Source organism: Phocoena sinus, chromosome X (assembly GCF_008692025.1).
Source record: "Phocoena sinus isolate mPhoSin1 chromosome X, mPhoSin1.pri, whole genome shotgun sequence".
Taxonomy (NCBI): Eukaryota; Metazoa; Chordata; class Mammalia; order Artiodactyla; family Phocoenidae; genus Phocoena; species Phocoena sinus.
Genome location: NC_045784.1, coordinates 26,978,866 through 27,003,588, shown reverse-complemented (window position 1 = coordinate 27,003,588; position 24,723 = coordinate 26,978,866). Strand labels below are relative to the sequence as shown.

At 39.1% G+C, this 24,723-nt stretch overlaps 1 protein-coding gene across 9 annotated transcripts in view; it reads right to left on the bottom strand.

Annotated features, from left to right (window-relative positions):
* GK (glycerol kinase) overlaps positions 1–24,723 on the bottom strand; it is a 77,399-nt gene that overhangs the window by 8,801 nt on the left and 43,875 nt on the right. For 4 of the 9 annotated variants that reach the window (XM_032619781.1, XM_032619785.1, XM_032619789.1 and 1 more), the window contains 8 exons: positions 23,064–23,130; positions 21,931–21,948; positions 20,199–20,234; positions 19,759–19,826; positions 15,444–15,486; positions 14,887–14,967; positions 1,134–1,212; positions 264–360 (listed from right to left, as the gene is read on the bottom strand). In XM_032619781.1, the coding sequence (XP_032475672.1) occupies positions 264–360; positions 1,134–1,212; positions 14,887–14,967; positions 15,444–15,486; positions 19,759–19,826; positions 20,199–20,234; positions 21,931–21,948; positions 23,064–23,130 (489 nt within the window). The remainder of the gene's footprint in view (positions 1–263; positions 361–1,133; positions 1,213–14,886; positions 14,968–15,443; positions 15,487–19,758; positions 19,827–20,198; positions 20,235–21,930; positions 21,949–23,063; positions 23,131–24,723) is intronic. The other 5 variants (XM_032619782.1, XM_032619788.1, XM_032619787.1 and 2 more) reach the window with 2 other exon arrangements.

Genomic DNA, 24,723 nt, shown 5'->3' with positions numbered 1-24,723 from the left:
TGGCATGCAGGATCTTAGCTCCGCAACCAGGGATCGAACCCGTGCTCCCTGCAGTGGAAGCCCGGAGCCATAACCACCAGACCACCAGGGAATTCCCAACTTCTTGGAGTTTAAAGGTTCTGAAATTATACTTGCCAAGTGTAAAAGGTTTCCTCAATACTTTAAAATCGTTTGAAAATAGAAAACTATTAACTAATAAGTTATTAGCTAATATAGTAAATAAATCAAGACCGACAAAAGCATACCTTATTTTCAATTCTTACCCTCTTGCGCTGGGCTCCCAATAAGGTGCATATAGTCCTGAAAATGCTGGGACGAAATAGCAGCCATAAGAAGTACCTACTTCTTTAGCAAGTTTTTCTAACGTTAAAAACAAACAAACAAACAAACAAAAATCACTCTACTATATGCTACTTATTTTAGTCAATAAACACACACGTTTAAAAAATTAGGACAGAGCTTTTGGTTTCCTATTATTTAGTACAGCAAAATGTTCCTAATTACAGCAGAATGTCAGGAGCAACAAAAGCAAATTTCTCCACATTGAATACCACCCCCCCAGTAAAATGCAACCCAGCCCAAGAAATAAAGGAACTGGATTAGTTTCGTTAAGGTATTTTAGCTTATTTCCACTATTTTTAAGGTTGCTGACTAGCAGATGAAGAAGTGGCCTTCAGTGGGTCCCTAATCAGAAATGTGTTCCTGATTGTCTCACCTTCAGGCGAAATTAAAGTAGATGGTTCAAAATAATTATCCATTGTCTGAAAATAGCCATATTAATACTTAAATTACAGGTACTGGAGTTTTAATTCTCACTCTAATAAGACTTAAAGCTTTTTCTCATCAGATAAATTTAACTGCAGGTTCTGGCCATCTTTGGTGTTCACTTTTACACTTGGGTGATTTTTATGCCCTACCGTGCCAGTTTATTAATAACCACCACTAATTATGTCAATTTGTCGTTTTATAAATCTTCACAAAATAATCTTTTATGTGTAAATCAAACTCATAATAGGGATTCATATAGTTTAATGTCACATACGGGGCAAAGCACATGTATTAACAGATTGCAAGGGTAAAATATTTAAAATTCTTATTATTTAGACTCTAGCCCTTTGTTAGAACATACTCACCAATTTCCTCAGAGGTCTTTATAATTCCAAGATTGTCCCTTAGCCAGCGAATAACAGCACCGGCTATAGCTACAGAACCCTATGGGAATAAAGGAATCCGAGAGAGAATATAAGTTATCAAAATAAAAAGTTTTTATTGAGCATATTCTCTGTGTATGACACTACCAGATGGATAAAATTCAAAAATTTCAACATTGGGACTTCTACAAATATCATAAACTAGGTCTTTTACTACAAACATTGTTTATCTAGGGCATTACAGAAGTTTTTTTTTTTTTTTTTTTTTTTTTTTTATTACAGAAGTTTTTAATGAGACAGAGAAGAGAGTCCTCCGGTACACCCTTGGACCTGTGCCCGTAGGTGGACATCAATGTCTTGAGCAATTTGCTTCTTATACAATTGTTCTATCTATTGCTAAACTACTGAGGTATATTATCACCCAGAGTACATTCCCATCTTATCCACAAAGTTATTGGGAAAGGCCACCCTGAGAGTTTTTTCAAGCCCATTTCCCATAGCTAACATTATATTAAAACTAGCAACCACAAAAAAAAGTTAGCAAAGAAGCTAACTACAAAGTAATGATTCTTTCCAACAAAATCACCAAGAGATGGGGCTTGGAGTCAGATGAACTGGTTTGAGTCTGAGCTCTAGTTCTTAACTGCTATGTGATCTTAGGCAAATTAGTTAGGCTTTCTGAGACTCCATTTATTCACCTATATAATGGTGGTGACTATAACAACAGTTACCTAAAGAAATTACGATGAGGCTCAATACAGGAAGTATACAGGAGTACACAGGAAGGTTCTTACTGAATGTAAATATTAGCTTCTTTAATTCTTTAAGTGTTAAAAAAGTATCAGCCAAATTCCACTGACTGATGTATGGGTAAGTAAAATGGAGTATATCCCCACAGTGGAAAATTATTTGGCCATGAAAAGACAAGAAATTCTCCTACGCGGGCCTCTCACTGTTGTGGCCTCTCCCGCTGTGGAGCACAGGCTCCGGACGCGCAGGCTCAGCGGCCATGGCTCACGGGCCCAGCCGCTCCGTGGCATGTGGGATCTTCCCAGACCGGGGCACGAACCCGTGTCCCCTACATCGGCAGGCGGACTTTCAACCACTGCGCCACCAGGGAAGCCCTGGATGAATCTTGAAAACATTATGCTAAGTGAAAGACCATATATTGTATGACTCCATTTATATGAAATGTCCAGAAAAAGCAAATCCACGGAGACAAAGAGTTGTTTCGTGCTTGCTTAGGGTTGAGGTGATGCAGTTATTCTTTGGGGTGATAAAAATGTTCTAAAGTTAGACTGTGGTGATGGCTGCACAAATTTGTGAATATACTAAAGAACACTGAATTACACACCTTAAAAGAGTGAATCATGTGCTATGGGAATTACATCTCAATAAAGATGTTTATAAAAAGATTCTGGGGGCAAAAGAAGTATCAGCACAAACCATTAGGAATTCCAAAAAAAAAAAAAGTTTTTTGGTTCTGATGTTTCATTCATATAGATTATTTTTTTTCCTTCTTTTTTTCTTCATATGCATTATTAATGTAAATTACTTCCACAGAGTCACCCCAAACCAAAACATCAGGTAATATTAAGTGTAGGAAGCAGAATGTTTTTTATATGTCGCCTGCCTCCCTGTCTCCAATTAAATTGATTGAATTACAAATGGTTACCCTTTCTTGCCATCAGTTTTCAGGATGTAAACAAACTAGATGCTGAATATGTTGATACAGCCTATCATTCATAGCTGCTATGAGAACAGGTCACTATATGCTACTGCATAGCTGGCAAAACATTGCAGTTGCTCTTTTTATACAGTGAATTTTCAGCTATAAAAAATTATTTGAGGAACAGATTTGACATCCCTGTGCAAATACAACCAGACTTTAAAAATGGGACAAAGACAATTCAGTAAACACCTGACAAGGGACTCTAACCCAGTGTTTCTCCCGCCCCAAAAAAGAAAGTTCTTAATACACTGCCTAGTTTTGATATATTATATATTTAGGTACAGAGTGGGACCATCAAGGAGAACTAAGTAAATTGTTTGCTTTTGGAGACAATAGTTCAACTCTCACACATCCTTTGGGAGCGAACAATTCAGAGAGAGTAGCTGCCAAAGGCTAGAAAATATATAAGATTTTCTAGAACAGTGCTGTTTACAGAAATATAATGTGAGCCACACATGTAATTTAAATTTTCTAGTTACCATATTTAAAAGGGTTAGAGTAATCGTAATATATTTTGCTTAACCCAATATATTAAAAATATTATCATTGCAACATGTAATCAATATAAAACTCGAGATCTTTTATTTGTGTATATTTCACTAAGTCTTTGGTATCAGTATATCGTTTATGCTTATGGCACATCTCAATTTGGACTAGCCACATTTCAAGTGCTCAGTAGTCATGTGTGGCTAGTGGCTACCGTATCGGACAGCACAGTTCTAGATCTAAATGGAAAAACAGATGTTCTATACTCTCAAAAAGACACTGGTCCTACATGGCATCTAACCACGAAATGTGTATATTTCCAATAGTTTTAGGTGAGTAAGTAATGAATTTTAAAAAGCCACTGAGCTAGAAGTCTAGTGGAGTGGTCTTGCAGCTACCAGCTAGTGGAACTTTATATTTTGGGAAGTCAAATGCCGATGTACCTCATTTCCACTGAAAAGTGCAGGATGTTTACATGCTCAATTTTTTTTGAGAGGAAGCAACGTGGTTGCAGTAAAAGGAAAATCAAGGTTTTCATTAAAGGTAACTGGTTGAGGACCAGAGGGCATTATTTTAGATTAAAACAATAGAAAAAAAATACAAAGCCACTGTCAAGGCTCCAGAAGAAAATTATTCTAAATTTGGTCATCAGGAGTACACAGGAGTGTTTTGCTACTGAACGAAGAAGTAGGTTCAATATAAAAAAAACTTATCTGAAAGAAGTATATAATTTTGGTACAGGATATAATACTTGGTATAGCTTTTTTTTTTTTTTTTTTTTTTTTTTTTTTCTTTACGCGGGCCTCTCACTGTTGTGGCCTCTCCCGTTGCAGAGCACAGGCTCTGGACGCGCAGGCTCAGCGGCCATGGCTCACGGGCCCAGCCGCTCCGCGGCATGTGGGATCTTCCCGGACCGGGGAACGAACCCGTGTCCCCTGCATCGGCAGGCGGACTCTCAACCACTGCGCCACCAGGGAAGCCCTTGGTATAGCTTTTTAAAAATTAATAAAAATAAGAGAAATCTCCAAATTCACAAAAGATGTAGTCTTCTGAATCCAGAGGCAGGAGATAAAGTGGAAGATGGTATAATGCTTTGAAGATGGGCAGAAAAAAAGAGTACAGGAATGGAAACCTAAAATGATAGATAGAAGGTGACTGTCTACTTGCTATCAAATAAGTTACTGTCAATTATATCATAAATATAAACATTCAATACTTCAGCTCATCAACTATAAATATGAATCAACCCTTATTCTAAGTCACGATCCACTGGGAAAGCTGCACACAAACCTAATAGTGGTTCTCTAAGAAAAACATAATAGAAATGAGAGGGTAAAAAGAAGTTCTATGATAACCGGACAAGAGAAATAAATTACTCAAAAACTAGACACATAGCCACATAGTGAAAGGCTAAGGAACAGGCTATGCAAAGATTAGATTAAAAATAATCAAGTAGATCTGATATAATGTCATAGCAGGCAAACATACTTTCCCTCAAAAGCTCCTTGACATGAATGCCACTGCCATGAACAGTATCTGTATAAAGTAGATATTTCAGGATGCAGGATGTATCTTACAATGCAGTTATGGTTAAAATCAGTAAATGTGGTGCTTCCCTGGTGGCGCAGTGGTTGAGAGTCTGCCTGCCGATGCAGGGGACACGGGTTCGTGCCCCGGTCCGGGAGGATCCCACATGCCACGGACTCGCTGGGCCCGTGCGCCGTGGCCGCTGAGCCTGCGCGTCCGGAGCCTGTGCTCCGCAACGGGAGAGGACACAACAGTGAGACGCCCGCGTACCGCAAAAAAAAAAAAAAAAAAAATCAGTAAGTGTGGAGAAAAATTATGTAAAATTAAGATTATCCTGAAATTCCTTAAAATCAACCATTAGGCACAGTAAACATAGTTTTGTGTATGCTACAGTAATATGTAACACTACATATATAACTTATATTGTACTTAACTTCTGCCTGATTACAAATGCAAAATCTAACTCTATAGCATTTTTATTTGCAAAGAAAAGAGAACAGGAGCACAGAGTTGAATTGGGGAAGCATTTATGAAATGTAATCTGTATCATTAATACTTTGATAACCAGTTAGGGAATTAAAATTAAAAGCACTTATTGCTCAGAAAGTACACTTTCCAAGAAAGTACCTTAGAAAAGTCCATAAACAATGTTTTTAGGCCCCCATGATCCTCGCCTCCTGCTGTTCATGGCCTTCCATGATCCTCTCCCTTTGCGTGAGGTGGGACTATGACTTGCTTCTAACCAACAGGATATGTCAAAGGTGATGGGACGTATGTGATGATGTGCATATGATTACATTGCATAAGATTATCGCACCTGTTTTCTGGACTCTCTCCCTCCCTTCCTGGTGTTAAGTCCTCACATGGGAAGGAACTTCAGGCGGCCTCTAGGAGCTAAGGGCAGCCTCTGGCTGACTGCTAGCAAGAAACTGAAACCCCCAGTCCTACAAACACAAGGAACTAAATCTGGCCAATAATCTGAGTGAACCTGGAAGCAGATGGAGCCTCAGATGAGACTGTAGCCTCAGCCTACACCTTGACTGCAGCCTGGTGAGACCCTGAGCAGAGGATCCAGCTAAGCTTTGCCTGGACTCCTGACCCATGGAAACTATAAGATAATAAATGGGTAAGGTTTTAAGCCGCTTACATCAGTGGTAATATTGTTATGCAGCAACAGTTAACTAATATATGAGACTTATACCTGAAATGGAATACCTGGCTGAAGAGGGATGAAAAACTCCAAAAACAAAAATTTAACACTATAATCACAAGTCATACCAAAGACAGGAGAAAAAGGACATTCAAAGAAAACAATGGGGGGATATAAGGAATCCTCTTTGAAGCTCATGTTTAAATAGACAAAAATGGCATAACATAGGATTTGGTATATAAACAATATTTATTAAGTGTCTGCTATGTGCCAGCCTCTGGGATAGAGTGGTGAACAAGACAGATAAATATTCTGACCTCAGGGAACTTATATCCTAGTGACAGAATACAGAACATGGAAGTCTCAAATCCAAAGTAAGCTCACGTTCATAATCAGATTAAAGGCCCCCAAAAGAATTTTGTTTCGTGAAATAACATTTAGAAAAAGATGAACAAGGAAGGGAAAAGCACAGCTTGGGGAAGACGTGCACAGATGGCAGAGGGAAGGCAGAACTACTCGTTCTATTTTGGTAATCCTTGGTCTATTTTGCTTCAGTATCTTCCAACACTAAGAAAAATTTCCAACTATTAAGAGTGGTACAGGGCTTCCCTGGTGGCACAGTGGTTAAGAATCCGCCTGCCAATGCAGGGGACACGGGTTTGAGCCGTGGTCTGGGAAGATTCCACATGCCACGGAGCAACTAAGCCCGTGTGCCACAACTACTGAGCCTGCACTCTAGAGCCCACGAGCCACAACTACTGAGCCCGCGTGCCACAACTACTGAGCCCGTGTGCCACAACTACTGTAGCCCTCCCACGGGCCTAGTGCCCATGCTCCGCAACAAGAGAAGCCACCGCAATGAGAAGCCCGTGTACCGCAACGAAGAGTAGTCCCCGCTTGCCGCAACTAGAGAAAGCCCGCACGCAACAACGAAGACCCAACGCAGCTATAAATAAATAAATGTTTATTTAAAAAAAAAAGAGTGGGACAAATTTTAGCAGTTTAATATGAGTTTAAAGTCTCAAAACAACTGAAGCATCAGGTGTCCCAATTCCTTTTTACTAACAATGAAATAAGGACCCAGAGATGTTAATATTCTTGGTGATAAAAAAAGAGGTAAACACCCCTATCAACAGAGATGGACGAGTTTGCACTTTAAAAATCACCTGTCCTGGGGCTTCCCTGGTGGCGCAGTGGTTAAAAATCCACCTGCCAATGCAGGGGACACGGGTTTGAGGCCTGGTCCGGGAAGATCCCACATGCCTGCTGTGGAGCAACTAAGCCCATGAGCCACAACTACTGAGCCCGCGAGCCACAACTACTGAAGCCCGCATGCAGCAACAAAGACCCAACGCAGCCATAAATAAATAAATAAATAAATAAATAAATAAATAAATAAACTACATTGTTAAAAAAAAAAAAAATCACCTCTGTCCCTAACAGAGGATAACACGCAAAACATAAAAAGAGAAAACCAAAACACGCTAACTCAGACAGAGAATAGCATCAATGTGGACAGAAACAGAAATGCACGGCTAAGCAGGATTTGAGGCCACAGGCATGATGGATTGCGAGTCATTTTTCTGTGTGTGTCAGGGAGCAGGAGTGGTGGCCGGAGCTGACTCCTGCAGAGGAAAGGGATTCGAAGTGCTTGGTGTAAGATCAGGAAGACTGTCAGTGTCTGAAGCCAGGGGCTAGGTAGTGCTTTCCTGCTTGTGTAGGGGTACTGGAAAACAAGCAATTGTCTACGTGCTGACTAGGGCTATTGGCTTAATGGAAAATGAGTCTGGAAGGGAAAATTCCAAAATACATGAAGAAATCTATTATTAAAACATCAGCCATGGTGTTGGGAAAATAAAAAAGCTCCATGCAAGGGAATCAAACTGGACTACTTTCTCACACCATATATAAAAATAAACTCCAAATAGATTAAAAACTTAAATGCAAGACCTGGAACCATAAAACTCTTAGAAGAAAACACAGGCAGTATGCTCTCTGACCTTGGGTCTTAGCAATATTTTTTTGGATCTGTCTCCTCAGGCAAGGGAAACAAAATTGAAAATAAACTAAAAAGCTTTTGCACAGTGAAGGAAGGTATCAACAAAACGAAAAGGTAGCCCACTGAATGGGAGAAGATATTTGCAAATGATATATCTCATAAGGGGTTAATATACAAAATATACAAAGAACTCAAATAACTGAACATCAAATACAAACAAACAATTTGATTAAAAAATTGACAGAGGACCTGAGTAGACATTTTTCCAAAGAAGACATATAGATAGTCAATAAACACATGAAAAGGTGCTCAATATCACTAATCAACAGGGAAATGCAAATCATAACCACAATGAGCTAGATACCTGTTAAAATGGCTATTATCAAAAATACTACAAACAACAAGTGTTGGCGAGGGTGTGGAGAAAAGGGAACTCTTGGACACTGTTGGTGGGAATGTTAAGTTGGTGCAGCCACTGTGGAGAACAGTGTGGAGGTCCCTCAAAAAATCAAAAGTAGAGCTACCATACGATACAGCAAATCCACTTCTGGGTATTTCTCCAAAGAGAACAAAAACACTAGTTACAAAAGATATATGCACCCCTACGTTCATTGCATCACTATTTACAATAGCCAAGATATGAAAGCAACCTAAGCATCTATTAATAGATGGATAAAATGGATAACTTTATAATATATATAAAATGGAATATTATGACATCTTGCCATTTGCGAAAATATGGATGGACTTGGAGGGTATTGTGCTAAGTGAAATAAATGAGACAGAGAAAGAAAATATAGCATGATTTCACTTACATGTGGAATCTAAAAAATAAAACAAATGAATAAACATAATGAAACGGAAATAGACTCATAGGAACAGAGAACAAAATGCTGGTTGCCAGGGGGTAAGGGGGTAGCAGAATGAGTGAAATAGATGAGGCAGATTAAGAGGTACAAACTTCCAGTTATAAAATAAACAATTCATGGGGATGTAATACACAGCATTGGGAATATAGTCAATAATACTGTAATAATTTTGTATGGTGACAGATGCTAACTAGACTTACTGTGGTGATCATTTTGTAATGTACAAAAATACTGAGTCACTATGTTACACACCTAAAACTAATGTAATATTGTAAGTCAATTATACTTCTATTAAAAATTGATTAAATTAAAAATATATATATACTTTGTATATATACTATATAAATTAGACATTACAGCATATCATATGCTAGCTTGCAAGCATCACTTCTAATGAAAATGTATGGAAGGGGAAAAAATGCCATCAGTCAACAAAATATAACATCTGGAATAGAATTCATTCCAATCCAGTGGTTAGGACTCCGCGCTTCTACCGCAGGGAGCACGGGTTCAATCACTGGTTGGGGAACTAAGACACTGTGTGTCCGCAGCACCGCCAAAAAGAGAAAAAAACAACAACAAAACAAAACAGTAACAACAAAAAAACCACAAAGAGGTAGATTAAGGTATGATTTCCATGAAAAAAAAAACCCCATGAATTACAAATCAAAAGAAAAGAGAAATAAAATCAGGTGGACATGAAAAATAACCAGTTAAAGATTGTAGAAATGAAATTACTGAGTGAGATTATAAAATGTAATAGATGAGATAAACTGTAGAATAGACAGAGAAAATAGGCAAAGTAGTGTTCCCATATACTGCTGGTGGTATTTACACATGGTAATGAAAAAGAATGGGACAATAGTTATATTTAACAACACAGATGAATCTCCCAAATAAAATGTTGAGTGAAAGAGGCCAGATCAAAGATTGCATACTGTATTACTCAGTCTCTCTCTTATATTTTTAATATATAAAGTATTAACAACATGCAAAACTAACTTCCGTGTTTAGGGTTACACATTTAAGCGTTAGAATTGTAAAGAAAAGTAAGAAAGTGATCATAATAAAAGTCAGGGCAGGGTTAACTTAGGGGAAAGGGAAGAGGATGTAATTGGGAGGGGCACATAGAAGGTTCCTGGTAGTTTTCTGACCTGGGTGAGGTTACATGGGTCTTCTTTTTATAATAATTTGTTAAGCTGTACATTGATGTTTTATGCATTCTTTTCTATACATGTGTTACATTTCACAATTAAAACATTTTTGTTTTGTTTGTCTTAAAGAGAGAATTTGGAAATGTAAGGTAGATACTGAGAAACTCACCAGGGATGCAGCACAGAGAAACAAAGAGATTAAAAATATATAAAAGGGCAGTTAAGAGACATGGAGGGTGGGTTGGAAGGTTCCAATATCCGTACAATAGCAATTCCAGAAGAGGATGGAGGTAATGGTAGAGAAGCAATATTTGAAGAGATAATTGTTGAGAATGTTCCAGAACTGAAGACAGACTTGTATCCAAGTACCTAACAGAATAAGTAAAAATAAATCCAAACTCAGGCACATCATAGTAAAACTATGGGACATCAATGATAAGGATATAACGTTTAAAACTTCCAGATTACCTATCTACAAAGGAACCACTTTTAAATCAGAACAGCGAAGGTCTCATCAGCATCAAAAAATGGCCAGAAGGGATGCAGATAAAGCAACTGACTTTTATATCCACCCCAGAGAGAGAGCAAAATAAAGACAAACCTAAAAAAGAATAGGCTCACCGCACCAGACTCTATAAACTGTGAAAGGCTATCCCTCAGCAAGAAAAAACTGGGGGTGGGGGGACGATATAAAAGGTATGGGACCAAGGAAACGATACTGGACACAGAAATTGACAAAATATGTCAATTGATATGATTTATGATTGACTGAACAGAAAACAGTATGAATTATTGAATGTTTAAGAAAAAGGGGAAATGAAAATTTCATACTCAATAACATGATTATGGATGGAGGCGGCAAGGGTAAAGCATTCAAGGTCCTCATCATGGTTGGGTGGTTATTAAAAATACTAAACAATTATAAGCACTCTTAGAAAAATATATAGTTATTATTTTGAAGGTACTAGCAAAAAACCCCAAAACAACAACAAAAAATGAGAAATGCGTTATGTTGCTTCCAGATCAGCAGAGGGAGAATGAAAGAAGACTAAAAACTAAGAGGGGTAGTTATAGTTTCAGTTTTCAAAAAGGGTAGAAAGTTACTTTTTGAATACCTCAGATTGCCAAGCCTAAGAACAATCTGTCAAATGAAAGAAATGGGTATTAAATATCTGCTTTGTAAGCACTTTAACCCCAAAAGGAAGCAGTGTGACCAGGTGGAATTTGCATGAATTCACTGAGAAAAAGTTTTACCCACCTAACTTTATTCTCTGCACTCGTTTTTGATTTTCTTAATTTTACAAAATGTTTGTTAACTGAAGAGAATTCGGAAAAGAAAAAAGATTCTATCTATTGTTGTTAATATACTAGTGTGTGTGTGTTGTGATCAAGTTGCTAGGTTAGTAGAAGGGTGTGACATATGGGAGATGCAGTGAAAAGAACACTGGACTTGGTAGACTGGAGCCCTGAATACTCAGATTTACAAGGAAGGAGATGGCACAGTGGAGCAGCCTAGGCATCTAGACTTTGATGCCCAATAACCAGGATTTGCATCGACGATTGGCTACTTACTAGCTGTCAAGCTACCTTGGCCAAATGACTCCAATTTCACTTGTCTTCTTCATGTATAAAACAAGGGGATAGCAGGGTGTAGCAAAGCCTGTTGTCATCTAATCTATTGCCCCTCTCTGCTTTAAAATTCTATGAAACTAAAAAAAAAAAAATGACATGAATCAAAATGAAATCATACGGGGCTTCCCTGGTGGCGCAGTGGTTGAGAGTCCGCCTGCCAATGCAGGGGACACGGGTTCGTGCCCCGGTCCGGGAAGATCCCACATACCGCGGAGAGGCTGGGCCCGTGAGGCATGGCCGCTGAGCCTGCGCGTCCGGAGCCTGTGCTCCGCAACGGGAGAGGCCACAAAAGGGAGAGGCCCGCATACCACACACACACACAAAAAAACCCCCCAAAAAACCAAAAAAACAAAATCATAAAGCTTATGTGTTAAGTCTCCAGATGAGACAAAACTGGAAGAGGAACAGTGGGAAGAGTGAAAAAGCATTCAGACAGTGTCAGAACAGGCTGAAATTACTATCCTGAAATTTAACAGGAAGAAACAAAGACCTCAATTTAGATTAACAAAAGATCGTCTGTACAAATACAAAATGGCATCGACTTGGCCTGATAATAATTCATTTGAAAAAGAGCGAGATATTTTAATATATGCTCCTGGAGCCAGTGATATGATGGGGTTATTAGACTAAATTAATGAACACTCAGGCTAGAGTAGCAGAAACAGTGTTTACGGTCATGGAGGCACAAATCCCACACTGGGAATACCTCATTTTATTGTGCTTCACAGGTACTGTGTTTTTTACAAATTGAAGGTTTGTGGTAACCCTGCACAGAGCAAGTCTATTGGTGCCATTTTTCCAACAGCATTTGCTCACTTTGTGTTCCTGTGGCACATTTTGGTAATTCTCGCATTTTTTCAAACTTTTATTATTATAGTTGTTTAAGGTGATCTGAGACCAGTGATTTTTGGTGTTGCTATCGTAATTGTTTTGGGGTGCCATAAACTGTGCCTATATAAGACGGCGAACTTAATGATAAATGTGTGTGTTCTGGGCTTCCCTGGTGGCGCAGTGGTTGAGAGTCCGCCTGCCGATGCAGGGGACACGGGTTCGTGCCCCGGTCCGGGAAGATCCCACATGCCGCGGAGTGGCTGGGCCCGTGAGCCATGGCCGCTAAGCCTGTGCGTCCGGAGCCTGTGCTCCGCAACGGGAGAGGCCATAGCAGTGAGAGGCCCGCGTACCGCTAAAAAAAAAAAAACAAAAAAACAAAAAAAGTGTGTGTTCTGACTACTCGACCAAGTGGCCGTTCCCCATCTCTCTCCCTCTCCTCAGGTCTCCCTATTCCCTGAGACAGAACAATAATGAAATCAGGCCAATTAATAACCCTGCAATGGCCTCTAAGTGTTCAAGTGAAAGGAAAAGTCACATGTCTCTCACTTTAACTCAAAAGCTAGAGAGAAATAATTAAACTTAGTGAGGAAGGAACATCTAAAGCTGAGATAGGCTGAAAGCTAGGCTTCTTGCCCCAAATGGTTAGCGAAGTTGTGAATGCAAAGGAAAAGTTCCTGAAGTAAATTAAAAGTGCTACTCCGGTGGACACACAAATGATAAAGAAGTGAAATAGCCTTGTTGCTGATATGGAGAAAGTCTGAGTGGTCTGGATAGAAGATCAAACCAGCTACAACATTCCCTTAAGCCAAAGCCTAATCCAGAGCAAGGCCCTAACTCTCTTTAATTCTATGAAGGCTGAGAGACGTTAGGAAGCTTCAGAAAAAAATGTTTGGAACTAACAGAGGTTGGTTCATGAAGTTTAAGGAAGGAAACTGTCTCTGTAACATAAAAGTACAAGGTAAAGCAGCAAGTGCTGATGTAGAGGCCACAGGAAGTAATTCAGAAGATCTAGCTAAGACACCTTCATTAATGAAGGGGGCCACCTAAACAACACATTTTCAGTGTAGATGAAACAGCCTTATACTGGAAGAAGATATACCTGAAACTTCCATAGCTAGAGAAGATAAGTCAATGCCTGGCTTCAGAGCTTCAGAGGACAGGCTGACTCTCTTGTTAGGGGCTAACGCAACTGGTGACTTTAAGTTGAAGCCAATGCTCATTTACCATTCTGAAAGTCCTAGGGCCCTTAAGAATTATGCTAAATCTACTCTGCCTGTGCTCTATACATGGAACAAGAAAGCCTGGATGACAGCACATCTGTTCACAACATGATTTACTGAATATTTAAAACCCTCTGTGGAGACCTAATGCTCAGAAGAGGATTCCCTCCAAAATATGACCACTCATTGACAATGCACCTGGTCACACAAGAGCTCTGATGGAGACATACAATGAGACTCGTGTTGCTTTCCTGCCTGCTAATGCAACATACATTCTGTAGCCCGTAGATCAAGGAGTAATTTTGAATTTCAAGTCTTATTGTTTAAGAAATACATCTTATATGGCTAGAGCTGCCATAGATAGTGATTCCTTTGATGGGTCTATTCTGGGCAAAGTACACTGAAAACCTAGTAGAAAGGATTCACCACTCTAGATGCCATTAAGAACATTTGTGATTCATCGGAAGAGGTCAAAATTACAACATTAACGGGAGTTTAGAAGAAGTTCATTCCAACCCTCATGGATGACTTTGAGAGGTTCAACACTATTTCTAGGAAGTAACTAGAAATAGCAAGAGAACTAGAATTGGAAATGGAGCCTAAAGATGTGACTGGGGACTTCCCTGATGGCACAGTAGCTGAGAATTCCCCTGCCAGTGCAGGGGACACGGGTTTGATCTCTGGTCCGGGAAGATCCCACATGCCACGGAGCAACTAAGCCCATGCACCACAACTACTGAGCCCATGCACCACAACTACTGAGCCCGTGCACTGCAACTACTGAGCCCGTGTGCCACAACTACTGAGCCCGTGTGCCACAACTACTGAAGCCCGCGCGCCTAGAGCCCGTGCTCCGCAACAAGAGAAGCCACCGCCATGAGAAGCCCGTGCACCACAACAAAGAGTAGCCCCCTACTCGCTGCAACCAGAGAAAGCCTGCGTGCAGTGACGAAGACCCAAGGCAGCCAAAAATAAATAAATAAATGATAAAAATAAAGATGTGACTGAATTGTTGCAATGTCATTATAAAATTGTAACAGATGAGGAGTTGCTTCTCATTCTTACAGACAACACTGTGGTTTTCATTAGCTTTGAATGTTTGTCACATTATCTATACTGAATGAAATGTACTTACTTCTAACGCATAATACACTGGTTTGTCTCTGCCCAGTTTGTAAGCCACTGTGGTCAGAAGGCCATGTTCAGAAAATACACACTGTAGGAAAGAGAAAAAGATTCCATTAGTCAGGAAAACAAAAAGATAGCATTAGAATATTTTTAAAGCAAAAATGATCTAGTTACAACATAATTCAATAAATATAACAATCTAGAAAATAGATCTTAAAAGTCAAAATTACCAGTATTAAGAACAGTACACTTAAACAGTATAAAAATTTATCCCTCGTTCCAAATTAGATTTGCATTAAGAATCTGACAAGGTCCTACTGTAGATATCCCACTAACACAATTAAAAACACACATGTAAAATTCAAAGAACCTAAAATGGTTCTTACAAGAACCATTCACATGTAGTGATTTTCATCATTTTTACTGAGCTCTAAATTAAACCCTGATAAAAATTAAATAAAAGCTCCTGACTCAAAAGTAACTTAATAGCAAATTATGCTCAAGTATTATTTATATGAAGTTAAAGAAGACTTTCACTAATCTTTTAATTTGAAAAAAACCAACCTTACGGCCTGTATTACATAGTAAGAAACAGCCTGTTCCATACCTATAGTTGGGGGAAGAATGAACAGTAGGACAATTTTATTAAAAGTAAATGATGAAACATTAATACTACAAAACTAACATTTAACTTAGAACAATAAAAGTAATTTATATTAAAGTTTTAGAAAAGTTCTAAAACCTAACAAACATCACAAACTCTTTGAAATAATGTTTTAAAGAACAGTCTAGAAGAAAATGTACTTAGTGCAATCCTAGTGGAAAAATGCAAGTATAGTATTTGGCACTTAGCCATAGCCCAGGGCCATGTTTATAAAATAGCACTGAGTTACAATAAATCCTAAATTCTGTCACACTTACATTGCTACTAATCCCCATGGAGTGAAGCATCATGACTAACAGGCATTCAGCAATGGGGCGGGCCAGCCTAGCTCCATCATTAGCACAGTCATAAACTTCTGGCATGCAGAGGGGGTAGGTCCAGGGTACAGGAAAGTGTAGGTGGACTTTGGGAAAATGAGGGGCCCAGAGGGAAAAGCTATTGCTGGTCTACTTTCCCTATTCTCTGCGCAGGACAGGGCATTCTACTAACACTGGTGGGAGAGTCATAGCCAGCACGTAACACAGCTGCCATGGAAGAACTGAATTTATTTTGTGACAGCCTTATCAGCAAAACCTTCGGACTCTGCAACAAATCTGTTGCTTGGACATGAGTGAGTGGTTTTGACTTGTGCCAGGCAGATAAGCAGCCCAAACTGATATCAGTAAGGGTCACATGGCGACAGTTTTCAAATCAGTTGGCTGTGACTATCATCCTTGGCTCTCCACAGCTGTCCTGCCCTGTTTGGGATTCCCTCCCCACGGGCCTTGTGGGGCAAATAGAAAGCCAGGGCAATTTTTTCTGATAAACATTTTTCCAGGCACCACTGTTGTGAATGAGAATTAGCCCAAGACCGTCTATCTCTTCTACCCGATTGTCGGCCTGCATGGGATTCATGAATATCTAAGTTTTCAAAGACACCAGTCAAATGACACTAGGTATGGGTAATAATATATTTACGAATTCAAACACATAAATCGCTACGCCTTTTTACTTCTGTGACGCTGAAAAAGCTATATATTTTAAGTCAATCTTCTTTAATAAATATTCATTAAAATGGAAGTGAATTTTCTGTTCCACACTATTTAAAGGAGAAATCTGTACTGATTTAGTCCCCATATAAACACTCTGTATACTGAATGGTAGTGTACAAGTCTTAAAGTATGAAACTGACGCAGAGGCTCAAGGTACTTAATAAAAGTGAATTCTTAAGTTTGTATATACTTGGTAAGTAATTACTGAGTATTGTCAATATATGAAGAGACCTCCTTGCTACATTTAGGCCACAGCTTTCAAAACAGTGTACAGGCAATTACTTTCCTCTTAAATTTTATTATTTTTTTCTTCCCAGTCATCGAACCTATATGGGGTTTTCAGCATTTATACGGTCTACCAATCCTTCCTCAAACATCCCAGAAAGACGTCTGACTTTTCTAAGCTCTGGAAAGTTAAAGGTTGTTTGCTATTCTCCACGGAGAAGTGGGCCAAACAAAGATGGCACACAGCGGGAGCGTGAGTGGCCCTGGCCGAAGCTGTGAAACAGGCAGAAGGACTCCTCTTATTACACTTAGGGCCTCTGGGGAGAGGAGGCACTTAAAACACAAACTTAACTTAAAAACACAAACAAAATTCCCCAAACTTGGCCATGATCCTGTTAACCTAACGAACTACGTACTTCACTTCCCGTTCCTGAATAGTTGCCTTTTTGCAAAGCACATTCTGTCTTGCTGTCTCTATTCTCTACCTACTCGCATCTCTTTTGACCACTTGCAACCTGGCTTCCATCTTGAGCATTGTACTAAAACTTCATTCTTTGAGGTCACCACTGAAGACCTGATTTCTATGTACAACGGTCTGTTCTCATTCTCAGCCTCCATGACCTACTTGTACTATTTTGCACTGCTGACCAAGCCCCTCTCTTCAACAGCTCTACACTGGATCTCCACTTTAATGACTAACTACATTCTATTTGTCTGACTTCTACATCCCTTCACCTCTTCCTTCTTCTAAATATCTCCTCTACCTGTATACTTTTTCTCGGTAATTTTATCTATTCTTACCGCTTCAAAAATCACCTCTAAATATGGGCAATTCAAAATCCCTTACTTTTATACTGAGTTCATTCCCCATTACCGTATGTGTGTAATGTACAGTCTACCAGTACTGCCAACGTGTCCCAAACAGAAATTCTTCTACTTGGACCCATTCCCTACTTTGGCAAAATCTAACCACTGGGCCCAGGGGACTAGTCTCCATACCTGCTTCCTGTCTCTTGTCCCTGTGTAGCGCCATGGACATCCACCCATGCCTCCCTCAGTCCTCATCCTTCTTAGTTCTTGTCCTTGTTACTGAGGCCTTGTTACGGAGGCCTTGTCCTTGTTACGGAGGCCATGGTGGCCTCCGCCACGTCCTCTTTGCTTCTAGTCTCTCCCCACTTTAACCCAGGACTGCCATATCATTAATGAACAGCCCCAGTCATCTCTGAACAGCAGCCCACAAACCTTCAGAAGTGTCCCACCACCTTCAAGAAAAGAATCCTCAGTCTGAAGTTTAGGGTTTCACAGCACCACCCTAGCCTTATTTTCCCACAACCACTTTCCCACCCAAATGTTCTCCACATTCTCTAAATAAAGTCTTCCATTTCCCTGTTTGCATCTTGGTTCAGTGTTCCATGCATTCACCAATATTGCTAAGTCTTCAAAACATCTCATTACTAACAATCCTTTGTGATTGTTCTCCCCTCCCTTTGAAACCCAACAGCAGTACTTCCAAGATTTTTATGGCACGTAAGTTCTGATTTATAATATGATGAACTGTATATTTGTGTTCTTTCCCCTCAGGAAGCGAAACACGAGCCCAGAGATCTTACAATTTGCTATTATTCCCCTCTGCCAACCTGCAACGGCTGCAGAGGTACTCAGCAAGCCCTCCCTGACTTAAATTCATCATTTCGGGACTTGGCTGATAATGCTTAAGGGGGAGGGGAGGATAAAGAGAGGGAAAATCTGGCAACTTTATTGGGCGCCTCCCATGTGCTCTGTAATGCTAGGTACTTGACAAAGAGAGAGAGCATCTGATTTACTAGCTAGCATTAGGGTGTCTGGCAGAGGACGAAAGAAGGGGGCGGAGGGGACAGCTTGCTTTTCTATCGTTTCTCTGACTCCTGACTCAGCTACCTGGGACCCAGAATTCAAAGAATATGTTTCCAGACGCACGCTGACTCAAACACTCCTTGACGGTAACCTCAGGATATCGTGACCTGCAAAGAATTTTTCCACCTTCCCTCCAAAAGAAACTCTCACACAAATAATGTCACACTTTTGCATGAGGACTTCTGGCCCTACTAGAGTACAAGAACACTTAATCTAAAACGTAAAGACATTCCATTACTGACAAAAGAAGAACGTAACCACTGAAGTTAACACTAATGAGAGAATTAGAAATTCCTCAAGAAAAAAACACTTAAACGTAGATAGTCTCCTGCCAGGTCTATGGAACTCTTCCACACGGAGGACAGTAAAGTACAGAGGTAAAGCACCCCGGCTAAATTAAATCAGCTGCATCTGGGTGCAAAGACTGCTGCTCTCACTTACTAGCTTAACCTCTCTGAGAATCTTTCCCAGCCTAAAGTGGGAGTAATCTTATCATTATTAAATATGGGGCTTGTTACAGACTGCACATATGAGCAGTAAGAAGATGAGATTAGGAGGAAAATGCACCAAATCTCTGCTTCCGTCGTTCCTTCTGCTTCTTGTCGAAGGAGAAACTCCACATGACGGGGAGAAAGCACAGTGCCAGGGAAATAACACTGAAAATCCCACAAAAACACGACTTTATAATCAGTGAGAAAGTCTAGGGCAGGAACACCATGTTGAAAATTGGACGTGGAAGCTCAGAGTCTTAACCGCTGGACCGCCAGGGAAGTCCCGAGGCAAGAATACTTTAAACCAACATTTAGTTTCTGGATGGAAAAGGTACTGAATTTTACAAATTAAGGTTTTTACAAGCCTCATCAGTTTGTTTACATATGATATAGTGAATTCTATGTGAAGGAGATGAAGAAAAACAAATGGCGAAAAGTATATATATCTGTACTGGAACTCTTAAGCTATGAATTTTCAGCCTGGATGAACTTCAAAAGCATTTCCTCATTCAAAGCACCAAAGGGAAAAACAAACAAAACACCATTGGTTTTCAGGTCTGTTTCTTAGAACTCACGTGTTTTTGGCTTGTCCATCCTGGAAGCACATTTGTCCCACCAATGCAGCAGATTGGTCCCCCAAACACTGAAAGTATACATGACAATAAAGAACACTGACTAAGACAATATTGTTCATTTCCTTTCCAGGACAGCCATAAGATTTATTTTCCCCTCTTTATTTATGAAGGAACGAATTGTCTTATGTTCTTTGCATTGCCTCCATTTGGCCATTTCCCCATGTGTTAACACTGCAAACAGGTATAGGAAGGGAGAGGTAGAATTAATTTATTCAGAAAAAATTCTCAATAGCCTACACTGTGTCACAGTGAAACAAGAATTAGCCAATTCTGCTGCTCTTACTTATTTTCCATAGTTAAGGAAGGAGGAAGATTGATTAAGGAAAGCCATAACATGGAAGGGGGCGGGTAGCAGGGAGATGTTTGGTGATGAAACTTACCCCAGATATTGGTACACCTTCCAAGGCCCCAGCTTTCTAATAAAATTTTAAAAAAGGATTATGAATAATCACAAATTTGGCTCTACTAACATAACTGCAACAGGAATGAACACAAATAGCAACATGCCAGAGCATGTGGGCAGACAAGACAAAGCAAGTGTTTCAACTACATGAGTGGTTCAGAGAGAGAGATACTAGAAATATTCCTAGAATGACAAGAAGAGACATGGACGTGAAACACTGGACTGAGAGTCAGGAGACGCGGGTTCTACTCCTGGTTAGTTAGTTAGTCACTGAGCAGGCCGCTGAAACTTCTCTATGCCTCAATTTATTTATCTACAAAACGGGCCTGGGCTTATATGCACGCCAAAGGCCACTAGCTCTTTGCTATTATCGTTGTTACTAAGAAAAGACTAACACATCCTTTAAAATGAACATATAAATAGCTATTAAACCAGCATGGAACATGTTTGTTTTGGAAGGCTGTATTTTACCAACTGTTCTTCCTACCCAAACTGCTCTGAAGATAAGTAAGAAACAAGAGAGGGTTCGGGTATTGGGTATTATTTGTTCATAGCCAACACCATTCTTCAAGTTTTGATAAGCAAGAGTTAATTTATGCCATGAATAGTGCTTTTGACTTTGATCAAGTATTGCCAGCATTCTAGGGGAAAAAAAATGAGATTTAAGTGACTGTCTGTGGACTTTACCAAACTTAATTGTGAAAAGAAACCAAACAACTTACACTAATACAAAGCAATTTGTACTGATATTAAGGAATTAGGGTAAAGGAATATGATCCCTGATGTACCTGTGATGTATTAGAAGAGCACCAAACTAAAGCTTTTGCCCGACCCCTCAGTCTGCCATTTGCAAGCCCGTCTCCTGGCCTCTGGGAGCTTCGGGTTCCCTATCTGTGACAGTGAGGGTAAGAACAGAAGCCACCTCACATGGCTATGATAAGGAAATAATAGCATATGTGTGGAAACCCTTTACAAAATAAAAAATACCCTCTATCTAGTGGATGACATTTTATTTCTTTCATGCTTTTGGGTTAATCCAAGACCTATCTTTTATTTACTGTATAAATTCTTAGAAAATCTGAACCTGGATAATAAGTGAAGGGCTGAAAGTGAATCAGGAAACCTATAGACTAGATATCTTAATGTATTTAAATACTGAAAGAAGTCTTTGCTTATACTACTGAAGTTATTATCAAACTACCAGCAGAATCTACTATGCGCAGTCAGGCACGGAAAGCGCTCTTTTTTCTTCACGGGGGGGGGGGGTCCTCTGGAGGATTCCTGGGAATATCCTCTGGTGAAGCATGCAGAAAAAGTGACAGTGCATTTCCAACTAACTGGTCTGAAAGGTTGGGCAAGATATCATTTAAGATAGATGTTTAGGACATCTAAAAACTACACCTAATTTCCCTATTGTGCTAAAGCCCAAAGCACATCACAACTGTACTTTGTAATAGGGACCATCAGAATTTCTCATTCCAGAAAACTACCTTAGTCTTCCTCAGCCTTATGGAAGACTTAAAAATAAATAAGATTACATTTTAAAAACACCTAAGGCTTGACTAGAGCTTATAATAATTTGGAGGGTCATGGACGGCTCTAGATTAATCTACTTAGTAAGTGGACTTCTGCTTATCTAAAACTAAATGGAAATGCACTGTATCTTTTCCAAATGAATGGGTAGCATAATTGGTGGGCAACCTACTCACCAGACTATGAGAGATTTTCTATAGTCAGCAAGGGGAGAGAGGGGGACAGAAGCATAATATTTTAAATGCAAGAGAAAACTAGGCCAGTTAAATGTTTTTGTAACCATCCTCTGAAACTGTTTCTCAAGAATAGTTTTTTTTTATCTGACCCAAGTCAGTTTATAGGTAGCTATGAAATTATCAAAGCACTTTTAAACTGTAGATAAGCAATGACTATGCTTCCCTTACAAAATTCCATTTTGCCTTAAAGGGCTTTATTATAAATAAAACATTTAAGAATTCTTGCTTAAGCTTTATCCAGAACACTTAGTGTTCTACTCTATTATTATTATTAAAGTCTATAAGTAGAGTTTCTAATGTTTTTCATGAAATGTCAAAACATTATTTTTTGGCAATTAATCTAAGACTTTTCTTAATCTTTACCATAAATTCTAGTTTTCTGAGCTTAAACACCAGTTCAAATGGTCCTAAAGGTTTTCATCCCTGATGTGTAATCAGAGATACTCAGTAATGCTAAGTGTACTTTTTGCTTAGACTACTTTTTCTGTGGGTTTCAATGAAAGCAACAGTAAAAATGTCCATGATGAAAACCAGTTTAATCAGCAATCACAAATCAGAACAGACTCTTTGCTTTCAGTTTCTTCGCTAAAGTTTTGCTCAGGCTGACGAAGAATCTAATATGAGACATGGTTTGGCCATTAAAGGAGATTCAACAGGAAAAAGAACACCACTAAAATGTGAAGAGACCTTCCCATAAATTAAAAGCAGGCACCACAACTACTAAACAGTTATTTGGATTAAAAGAATAACCTGGCTCAAACATTCCCTTACCACCCTCTGTAGTTAGATTATCTCAATAATACTTTAAAATACTCAAAGAAAAGCCAATAAAGTTTATAATAAAGTTTTTATATACAGTTTTATATAAAGTTTATATAAAATATAAACTGGTAAGTAGGACTCAAGAATTTTAAGTTATAAAACTATTTAAACAATACTAAATTCTTATTTTACATACTGTCAACATTCACAAAATGTACAGGTCTCAAAATATAAAACGTAACACAATCGACTTTTGAATTCTGAATAGTAAAGCCTTTTTTAAGATAAAAATTATTATTATTATTTTTTACCATTAGGCCATAGATCTCAGAAGAACTCCGGACATTTGGAAGAATTTTCATTGGAATTTCAAAAAATCTAAAAAACAATAAGATTGGGTATATAAAACTATTTTAAATAAACATCTGGAAACATTTATATGAATTTAAAGTCATGTAAACAACAATTAAAAATGAACGTATTTTAGTGTACAATTAAATAGTAACAAATAAATAAGCCAGCAGTATGCTTGGGTATTTAACACTCTAACTTTATACAAACAAATCAATACAAAATAAAAAGAACACAAAAACCAAAGTACTTTTATAGAGGAACCTAATTTTCCTTGAAAAATAATCAAGACAATTACTTAATTTGGCCTATTCAATATATATGCAATAAAGTGGATTAAAGACCTAAATGTAAGACCAGAAACTATCAAACTCTTAGAGGAAAACACAGGCAGAACACTCTAAGACATAAATCACAGCAAAATCCTTTTTGACTCACCTCCTAGAGAAATGGAAATAAAAACAAAAATAAACAAATGGGACCTAACGAAGCTTAAAAGCTTTTGTACGGCAAAGGCAACCATAAACAAGACCAAAAGACAACCCTCAGAATGGGAGAAAATATTTGCAAATGAAACAACTGACAAAGGATTAATCTCCAAAATTTGCAAGCAGCTCATGCAGCTCAATAACAAAAAAAACAAACAACCCAATCCAAAAATGGGCAGAAGACCTAAACAGACATTTCTCCGAAGAAGATGTACAGATTGCCAACAAACACATGAAAGAATGCTCAACATCATTAATCATTAGAAAAATGCAAATCAAAACTACAATGAGATATCATCTCACACCAGTCAGAATGGCCATTATCAAAATATCTAGAAACTATAAATGCTGGAGAGGGTGTGGAGGAAAGGGAACACTCTTGCACTGCTGGTGGGAATGTGAATTGGTACAGACACTATGGAGAACAGTACGGAGGTTCCTTAAAAAACTACAAATACAACTACCATATGACCCAGCAATGCCACTACTGGGCATATACCCTGAGGAAACCATAATTCAGAAAGAGTCATGTACCAAAATGTTCATTGCAGCTCTACTTACAATAGCCCGGAGATGGAAACAACCTAAGCGCCCATCATCGGATGAATGGATAAAGAAGATGTGGCACATATATACAATGGAATATTACTCAGCCATAAAAAGAAACGAAATTGAGTTATTTGTAGTGAGGTGGATAGACCTAGAGCCTGTCATACAGAGTGAAGTAAGTCAGAAAGAGAAAGACAAATACCATATGCTAACACATATATATGGAATCTAAGAAAACAAACAAACTAAAAAAAACGGTCATGGGAACATATGTATAATTGATTCACTCTGTTATAAAGCAGAAACTAACACACCATTGTAAAGCAATTATACTCCAATAAAGACGTTACAAAAAAAATAATAGTCTGGGGCTTCCCTGGTGGCGCAGTGGTTGAGAGTCCGCCTGCCGATGCAGGGGACACAGGTTCGTGCCCCGGTCTGGGAAGATCCCACGTGCCACGGAGCGGCTGGGCCCGTGAGCCACGGCCGCTGAGCCTGTGCGTCCAGAGCCTGTGCTCCACAACGGGAGAGGCCACAACAGTGAGAGGCCCGCGTACCCAACCCCCCCCAAAAAAAGTCTGTT